Source organism: Hoplias malabaricus, chromosome 11 (genome assembly GCF_029633855.1).
Source record: "Hoplias malabaricus isolate fHopMal1 chromosome 11, fHopMal1.hap1, whole genome shotgun sequence".
NCBI lineage: Eukaryota > Metazoa > Chordata > Actinopteri > Characiformes > Erythrinidae > Hoplias > Hoplias malabaricus.
The window spans coordinates 36,032,330-36,042,581 of record NC_089810.1 but is presented as its reverse complement, the minus strand read 5'-3'; the positions used below and the strand labels follow the sequence as shown (position 1 = coordinate 36,042,581).

The 10,252-nt window shown below is 44.2% G+C and overlaps 1 protein-coding gene across 1 annotated transcript in view; it reads right to left on the bottom strand.

The window, feature by feature from the left end:
- zbbx (zinc finger, B-box domain containing) overlaps positions 1-10,252 on the bottom strand; it is a 65,360-nt gene that overhangs the window by 1,207 nt on the left and 53,901 nt on the right. The window contains exon 14 of the mRNA XM_066684489.1: positions 4,754-4,909. Within this exon, the coding sequence (XP_066540586.1) occupies positions 4,754-4,909 (156 nt within the window). The remainder of the gene's footprint in view (positions 1-4,753; positions 4,910-10,252) is intronic.

Sequence of the window (10,252 nt, the reverse complement as noted above, 5' to 3'; positions counted from 1 at the left end):
GGTTATTTCCAGACTTGTGTATGTAATGATTCATCAAAATAAACAGACTGAGACAAGACAGCACAAGAGACTTAAATGAGATGAGAGAGAGAGACAGAGAGAGTTTGGTGTGTTCTCCCAGTGTCTGTGTGGGTTTCCCCCAGTTTCCTCCCACAGTCCAAAATCACATGCTGGTAGGTGGAAACTGCCCAAGAGTGTGAGTGTTGGAGTGATGGGTGTGTGATGCCCTGTGATGGACTGATGCCCAATGTGTTCCTGCCTTGTGCCCAGTGATTCCAAGTTGTGGACTCCAAGAAGGAAGGAAAGAATGAATGAAAGACTGGATGAATGAAAAACAATGAATGAATGAGTGAATAAATGATGAAGGAATGAAGGAAGGAAGAGAACAAAGTGTTATAATCAAGCAGGTGGGTGAGAGGAAAGGAAACTAAATAAAGAGAGGAAAAAAGAGCAGGAGTGAGAGACAGGAAGAATGATAGAAAATCAATTCCAACAACAAAACATCAAGAATGAAAGATTGAAGGTATAAAAAGGAAAAAAAGCAGATACAGCCAAAGAGTGAAACACAAAAAAATGAGGGAGGGAGAGAGAGAGAGAGAGAGAGAGAGAGAGAGAGAGAGACAAAGTGGTTGAGAGTGAGATACAGTATGAAGCAGAGTTAAATCAGAGTCAGGAGGCCATGGGGTCAGCAGCATGTGTTTGCCCTTACTGACCCCCATTATATCTAATCATACACACACACACACACACACACACACTATAGATTTCTGAACTACAAATACCATTTCCCCACTAAGGTCTAATACACACAGACACACAGTAAAAGAAGAAGTATGAAATGAAATGAGATGCTCTGGAGCAGCTGCACATGAATCTATGATCATCATTCTCAGTGCTAAGAAGGGTCTAGAGGGGTATACATCTCAGGGCTGGGCTGTTGGGCCTGGGTGTTGTGTTTTCTGGAGTGATGGAGCGCCATCACTGGGACTAAATGGAGTGGAGTTTGTGATTCAGAGCTAATCATCCAACTTCAGAACTATACCTTACTAATATTTTGTTGCCGAATGCTATCAAATTCTCACTGCAGTTCTCAAGTACATATACGGTATGTCTCAAACCTAGTGAGCTGTCTTACATAGAGAGCGTTTTACATCATATAAATAGTGTGCACACTCCCGAAACGTAGGCTGTTCCAATTTTTACATACCTTAAATATACTGCCTACTGAGATACCTTAATGTTAAGGCTACCTTAATGTTAAGGCGACATCAAACCATTTCTCATTGCGAAGGCAATTCCTTGATGCAATGCCAGCACAACTCCTGACTATTTCACTCTTCTTCCAGAGCAAAAAAAACATAATGTGTTATGATGGAAAAGCAGAATCTATCACTCTGAAACACGAGGTGACAATAGCCACTGAGGTAAATAAACACTGGTGGCACAAGCCATGACACAATCGCTCTCGAACTAAAGCGTCTCAATAATCTGCCTCATTAGGACAGATATCGGTCAGAACGCTGCCAACTTAAAGCTGCCTACGTAGTTAGTGCCTACTACATAGTGTTTTGGGACAGACCTATAGTGTAATACCTTCACAGAATAGTAAAGCTGTTACTGTATTAGTGGAACAAGTTAAAGAAATGTTCAAGAAGCAGGTGTCTACTCATTTTACACAGAGCAAACACATGATATTGTTTACTTTATACACTCATCACCAAAAAAATAGTTGCACACAGACAGGCATGAAACTTGGTGGGTACTGTTGTGAGGCATGCGAAGGATTCAAGTTTCACACTCGGTTGCATAAGTGAAGTAAGCAAGGACAGGCCCTATCTCTGTACCCACCTAACTATAGAATGTCATCCCGTTGCACATTCTTTCTATTCTGACTCCTGCTGTTGTGTTGGTAGCATCCTTTTCAAGTGAAGTCTGCCTCGAAAAAGAGTTCGCAAGCTATTTGGAGAGTTGGAAGAGTTTGAGAGGGGTCATTGACATCATTGACATACTGCGCCTCATACAAGTCGTGCGAATATCATTATAGAACACTGTTGGTGGCAGTGGACGCAATAAGACACACAACAGCAACATGAAGGATCTGGGAGACCTTCACGAACCATGGAGATTGTCCGAATAAGCTAATAGCCACGACTGCTGGGAATGCGAGCAGTGATGCCCTCCATGAGTTATCCTGATAGTGCCAGCCCCACTGGCAGACGTCTGCATGACGCAGGACGACATACGTGCAGACGTTACAATAATAGCCCTTAACACCATGTCAACGACTGTGCAGTGGTGTGGTGCCAGACTGAATTAGAGTCACTCAAAATGGCAGAGGCTTGTCTTCAGTAATGAGTCCCACTTGTGTCCTGGTGGAGACGACCAACGATTGTATGAAGACACCAAGATTACTCCATGCTGAGGCCCAACGCAATACTGAGACGCTACTTTAGCTCTGTAGCTCAATGTTTTGTAGTTGGTAACCTTTATCTAGGTGCAAATATATTTTGAATATGGGTGTGTATTTAAAAAATGCTTAATTATATTTTAATTATTTAAAAATATTAGTAGTCCTCACATTTTCTCAAGCTAGGGGGCGCTCAACATTTTACTACAGACTCAGAAAGAGAAGTGCTAACGTTTTACGCTAAATCACACCTGTGCCAAACTAGTTAATGGTATTTCCGCTTGTTGTTGTATGGCTCAGGTCATTATTGATGTTGCAGTCGCCGCGGTAACACTGCGTCCAGCAGTGGGTAAACACAGTATTTAGTCTGGCCAAGGATATGCCAGCGGACAGGCACAAGTATAAAATATTAACCGCGATTTGGCCCTATAAATCTGGATTAAGTCCCGCAGAGTGTTTAGTGTGTCCACTAGCCCCGGCTCCGGGAGGATGGATGAGGCCTTTATTTGCAGAGATGTCCGCAGAGGATTCAGTGTGGCGAAACTATTTCGGAGGGACAGGAGGAAAGAGAGAAGTAAGGAGAGGTGACACTGAATAAAGAATGGACTCAAGGCCGGCTTCACATGAAAATTTCATGCAACTGGTTGTTGAGTCCAGGATGCAGGAAACTACAGTCTCTTTGAAGTAAACAAACGTTATAACAATGAAAAAAGGCTGCTGTTTGACAAACATGGCGGACAGTTTTTGTCTTCCTGGGTCAAGACAAACACTACACATCCAAAGGTCTGTGGATCTTTGAAGAGTATTAATGAGCCTCTTCTGTGAAGGCTTTACACTAGATGTTGGAAAAATTCTGTTAGGATTTGATGATAGTCACATAAGCCTTACTGAGGTCAGGTAGTGATGTAGGATGATTAGCTCTGGATCAAAGAGAAAACTCATGCCAAAATTTAACATGTGTAAAAAAAAGATTAAAAACACCTACTATCATACAGAAGCATCCCCATTGAATTTTACTTATATTTGGCAGTTACTTAACACACAACTTCAGGTCTAACTCCCTCTGACTCTGGCTCAGACTGAAACCCCACCCATACTGCCCCTGTCCCTCTGATTTTCTCCGGTCTTATACTGGAAACCCCTCTCCTTAAAGGCAATATCCAACATTCTTTGGAAGGGCTTTTTTCTCTGCTTTGTTTGCGTTCAGTAGGTCTGCGTCTTTAGAATGGTATGTTTAAAGGGAAAAAAATAACAAGTGTTGTTTGGCTGAAGTTTAACTTCCCTGTAAGTTTTTATTCTCTGTTTGAATTACCACAGAAACTCATTTGTAACAGAAGTTGTGTAGTTATTCAGTGTTTGTTTACTTTACGCATTAAGCTGTCTCTCTCATTTAGTCAGTTCCACCTTAAGTAATGTGAAACTGCAAAAATAAGTCAATATTACTCACCTACACAGCATGAATAGAGCAACATCCTCATCCTGTTTCCTTTTTTTCAAAATTTGGTGGTCTCTTTGCTGTCTAAAAAACTCCAGATGCCTTTTTTCTGCCGTGAGCAGAGTAAGAAAGCCTAGCATACTGGACTGAGACCCTTTGTTTTTTAGCCATTTCCTGACACTGAGCCTTTGTAAACACATTAGACTGGTTTCCAGAGCACTAAAAAACTAAAAGAGCTAGCAAATTGTGAGGCAATACCTTCTAAATTGTATAAAAAGACTATTTTAATTAAAATGTACCCCTTTAAGAAGCCAGCACACCAATCCAAAGATAGGGAAAATCAGAGAAGACAATTAGCTGCAGCTGCGACAACTACGAGAGGGCTCTTAAATATCCTGTTATCAGGATCCCAACCAAATAAATATTAATTCACAATATATTAATCAACAGGAAAGTCTCTGAGTCGTATAAGTGTGTGACAGTGGTATCTGTGATATGTAAGGGACACTTCAGCCATCACACCCTTATTCTGGACCTATCATGAAAAGAACCAGAGGAAAAAAACATTTATTCTGGGAACAGATTAAGGTAACAGAGCAAGTGGACGGCAGCAATAAGACAATCAGAAGAAACATGATAAAGTCATTAAGGCCCATGTGGTAACCAGGTGTCAGTCTTGAATGCATTTATGTAATATTCATGACAATTTTAGTAATATTATAATACTCTCTGAGCGACAGCTACGCAAAGCAATTAAAAACCTAATCTAAGAAGCATGTAACATATATGATTAAACGTTTGCAAGATTAGCAGCCAATTACTACCCACACTAAAATAACTGGTAATTACAAAATATAATATGATCATTATATGACTTTATGAGTATCTGCCCTGAGAGGATGGACACTCACCTAATAAATCCGGCCTTCGGGGGGAAGCAAAACTGCCAGTGGGTGTGGCTGAACGTGAGATGTTGCTCATTGGCTGGTTCCTAATTATTGATGTAACAAGCTCCTCCTCCGCATAATTTCGTAGACTGCTGTGTGGTCTCCAGCTACTCTGAGATACTGTGGGAAAGAGAGAATATATAAGGAATTTTCATCCATTATTTGTCTGTAATAATCCAGTTCAGGGCCACGGTGGGTCCAGATGCCTATCAGGAATCACTGGACACAAGTTGCCCTGGAGGGGGCACCTGTCCATCGCAGGGCAACATATTCACACCTATGGACACTTGCGTAGACAATCCACCTACCAACGTGTGTTTTTGGACCATGGGAGGAAACCGGAGCATCCAGAGGAAACCCACACGGACACAGGGAGAACACACCAAACTCCTCACAGATAGTGACACAGTGCGGGTCTCAAACCCACAACTCCCGGACCCTGGACCCTGGAACCACCATGCTGCCCATTATAAGTAAGACATTTTCACGCATGCACAAGTATAATGTAATTTTTTTAAAGCTTATTGATGATTTTAAGTTTGGAAAAAAATTTTTGTCTGAATAGATAAAAGAGAGAAAAATATCTGTTGCACCTTGCTGGTCAAAGCTGGAACAGCATTCTAATTTTTAGCAACAACCTGTTTCCCGAGGTGACAATGTGGCGCAGCAGGTAGGTGTCGCAGTCACACAGCTCCAGGGGCCTGGAGGTTGTGGGTTTGATTCCCGCTCCGGGTGACTGTCTGTGAGGAGTGTGGTCTGTTCTCCCTGTGTCTGTGTGGGTTTCCTCTGGGTGACTGTCTGTGAGGAGTGTGGTGTGTTCTCCCTGTGTCTGCGTGGGTTTTCTCCAGGTGACTGTCTGTGAGGAGTGTGGTGTGTTCTCCCTGTGTCTGTGTGGGTTTCCTCCGGGTGACTGTCTGTGAGGAGTGTGGTGTGTTCTCCCTGTGTCTGCGTGGGTTTCCTCCGGGTGCTCCGGTTTCCTCCCACAGTCCAAAAACACATGTTGGTAGGTGGATTGGCGACTCAAAAGTGTTCGTAGGTGTGAATGTGTGTGTGTCTGTGTTGCCCTGTGAAGGACTGGCGCCCCCTCCAGGGTGTATTCCCGCCTTGCGCCCAATGATTCCAGGTAGGCTCTGGACCCACCGCGACCCTGAACTGGATAAGTGGTTACAGATAATGAATGAATGAATGAACTTGTTTCCACGGAGCTTGCAGGGGTAACCAAACAAAAAATGCTGCTGCCACCTCTGTTCATAACTGGTATTTTCAAAGAAAAAAAAAGTTTTTGATGGCTAAATTTGCAATAAGTTGCAAGTGATGATATAATTTATTTTCAACTTTCTTAGGTGTGTATAACATTCATTTATTGTAACTGCTTATCCGTAACTGCTTATCCTGTTCAGGGTCGTGATGGGTCCGGAGCCTACCCGGAATCACCGGGCACAAGGCTGGAACACACCCTGGAGGGAGAAAAAAAAATGTGTGGAACATAGTCTCAGCAACTTACTTTCAATAAGAGAGAGAGAAACAGGCAAAGAACAAAAAGGGGGCATTGATGGTGAATGTAGTGGTTTTGAGGTTTAAGTGTGTGTCTCTTCTCTCCGTTTAAGCGTCTGCTATAATTAAAGCATTTTCCAGATCACTGCCCTTGTCCCTGGGCTCACGGAACCGAGCTGTGGTGACAGACCAATAAAACCTGTTAGATCCTGGCACCACCACTGATAATAAAAAAGAGGAAGATGGAGAAAAACGGACGTGGGAGCGAGTGATGGATAGATGCAGCAGCTGAAAGACGAGGAGCGAAAATCAGGAAGTGAAGGAGAAACACAGAAAGGGGGATATATCACTCCTCTGACCTTTCCCCTCTTTCGTTAACGATAATCGTCACAGCGCTTAAGGCACGGCGCTGAACAGAGAGAACATTACGCACACTCCAGCTCTCTCACATTCTAATAACGACCCTTTTCAGATATGGTTTTATTATTTGGAAGAAATATTAGTGTTTACATTCTAACTAATGTCCTCTTAAGAGCGGCTCATTAATGGAGGGCTGCTGGAGGATGGGTCTGGGGGATAAATGGATATATGAGAGAGGTACAATTTACACAGATCTGTTAAGTTGCAGCACTTTTTATTGGACAATCCATCTAAGTGCAGAATAATTATGCATCTAAATAACATGCAGCAAAAACCATGGTGGCATTCATTAAAGCGCCTCAGATTCATTAAAGGTGCGCTTCAGAGAATTCCAGTTAAAAACAGAGAGCTCGGAGGTACTGAATATAGAGATTTTTGGTGTATTTTGGTCAACATTACAGCAAGAGTTTGGTGAAAAACAATCATATTTAAATGTACTCAGTCATGTGTGGGGATGACACTCCGGGTGACTGTCTGTGAGGAGTATGGTGTGTTCTCCCTGTGTCTGCGTGGGTTTCCTCCGGGTGACTGTCTGTGAGGAGTGTGGTGTGTTCTCCCTGTGTCTGCGTGGGTTTCCTCCGGGTGACTGTCTGTGAGGAGTGTGGTGTGTTCTCCCTGTGTCTGCGTGGGTTTCCTCCGGGTGACTGTCTGTGAGGAGTGTGGTGTGTTCTCCCTGTGTCTGCATGGGTTTCCTCTGGGTGACTGACTGTGAGGAGTGTGGTGTGTTCTCCCTGTGCCTGCGTGGGTTTCCTCCGGGTGACTGTCTGTGAGGAGTGTGGTGTGTTCTCCCTGTGTCTGCGTGGGTTTCCTCTGGGTGACTGACTGTGAGGAGTGTGGTGTGTTCTCCCTGTGCCTGCGTGGGTTTCCTCCGGATGACTGTCTGTGAGGAGTGTGGTGTGTTCTCCCTGTGTCTGCATGGGTTTCCTCTGGGTGACTGACTGTGAGGAGTGTGGTGTGTTCTCCCTGTGCCTGCGTGGGTTTCCTCCGGGTGACTGTCTGTGAGGAGTGTGGTGTGTTCTCCCTGTGTCTGCGTGGGTTTCCTCCGGGGTCTGACTATAATTATAAAATGAATGACATGGCCAAATATTTGGGAAAGACTAGACATCCCTAATTTTTTTCTCTTATCTAAAGGCTTTACACTAGACGTTAGAACAACTGTTGTGAAAATTTGATCACATCCAATCACATAAGCATTGGCAATGCCTGGCATTGATGTTGGATGATTAGTTCTGGCTCATCCCAACGGTATTGCTATAAACTTCACTCCAGAAAACACAGATTCATTACCATCCATCCATTATCTGTAAGCGCTTATCCAGTTCAGGGTCGTGGTGGGTCCAGAGCCTACCTGGAATCTCTGGCCGCAAAGCAGGAATACACTGTGGGGGGGTGACAGTCCTTCACAGGGCAACACACACACACATTCACACCTATGGACCCTAATGAGTCACCAATCCACCTACCAAAGTGTGTTTTTGGACTGTGGGAGGAAACCGGAGCACCCGGAGGAAACCCACACAGACACAGGGAGAACACACCACACTCCTCACAGACAGTCACCCAGAGTGGGAATCAAACCCACAACCTCCAGGTCCCTGGAGCGGTGTGACTGCGACACTACCTGCTGCACCACCGTGCCGCCCACAGATTCACTACCCCACAGCCCAAAGGGATCCTTCTCAGTGCTGCAGTGACACTGATGTGTTGGTGGTGTATTAAGTGTGTGATGTGCTGGTACGAGTGGATCAGTTTTTAAACACTGTGTCCACTCAGTTAGACACACCTACCTCGTTGGTCCACCTTGTAGATGTAAAGTCAGAGACAGCAGTTGATTTGTTGCTGTACAGTGTGTGTTGGGCGTCCTCTAGTCCTTCATCAGTGACATAGGACGCTGTCGGCAGGTGGACTATTCTCAGTTCAGCAGTGACACTGAGGGGTTTAAAAACTCCAGTAGCTCTGCTGTGTCTGATCCACTCATACCAGCACAACGCCACCAACACCACGTCAGTTTGAGAATGATTCCTTCACCCAAATCAAACCTGCTCTTTGAAGGTCTCAACCATTAAAAATGAGGGTGAAATATGGATAAGAAAGTATGCAGAGAAACAGGTGGACTACAGTCTGTGGTTGTTGAATGGTATGGTCAGTTTAGAGTGAAGATACAAGGTATATAGTCGACACTTTAAAGTAGCTGGATTCACTCAGAAACAGATTCAGGTTCTGTGCTCTTACAGACTTGAGTAAATAGAGCTCCATCAGTCTGAGGAAAGATTTATACATTTCATACTGTTTCCCCTCTCTATGTTTAAGTGAATGGGAGCCAAGGGGGTGAACAATGGGAGGTGTCAGAGTTGCTTTGGGAGAGAATAACGCAAGGCTTGTCTAAAGCTGCTTGATTGAAGACAGGAATAACCTTGGCAGAGCCAGGCGAATGTGTTCTGTTGAGTGAATGAGAAGCAGCACAGTTGGGTGACAATTTAGATTTGATTGTGAACACACACGTGCAAGTACATACACACAAACAATACACACACACGCGTCTATGTAATCTTGGTCAATAAGTAGAGAACGGAGAGTACAGGGACATGATTAAGCGTGACGTAAGTGAAGGAGCCCCTCAGGAAACACATCTCCTCCATATCTATGTTAATACTGTCCACACTCTCTCGCCTGGGTCTCAGGTGTCCATAAACTGTCCCTCCAGACGAAGAATAGATGTCTTTCATTTTCACCATTACTTATTAAACAGCTCTTCTCCGTGTGGAACAATAACACTGAACTAAATGCGGCTTGCAGCGCTGCTGTGTTACAGTATCTAGCTCTCTCCCCATCTAATCCTCCACCAGAGAAGTGATACACATTTTATTTTGCTGGAGTTCAATCTTTATCTTGTTTATGTACCAAACAGGTTATACATATAAAAGTGACCATACAACCACAGCGGTCAGTGCTCATCAATTTATTTTGGAAAATTTTAAACCGTTATAGCCTTAGTGCTCCTGAGTTTACTAAGTGTACATATACATTTTAAAGCATTGTTTTTATGTAACAGAGTACAACTGTAATTCAGAATTCATATATTGGCCTTCTCTTTCGCCTCAACAGGTAGTGTAGCAGTTACGCAGTTCCAGGGACCTGGTTGTAGTTACGCAGCTCCGGGTGACTGTCTGTGAGGAGTGTGGTGTGTTCTCTCTGTGTTTGCGTGGGTTTCCTCCGGGTGACTGTCTGTGAGGAGTTTGGTGTGTTCTCCCTGTGTCTGCATGGGTTTCCTCCGAGCGACTGTCTGTGAGGAGTTTGGTATGTTCTCCCTGTGTCTGCATGGGTTTCCTCCGAGTGAGTGTCTGTGAGGAGTTTGGTGTGTTCTCCCTGTGTCTGTGTGGGTTTCCTCCAGGTGACTGTCTGTAAGGAGTTTGGTGTGTTCTCCCTGTGTCTGTGTGGGTTTCCTCCAGGTGACTGTCTGTGAGGAGTGTGGTGTGTTCTCTCTGTGTTTGCGTGGGTTTCCTTCGGGTGACTGTCTGTGAGGAGTGTGGTGTGTTCTCTCTGTGTTTG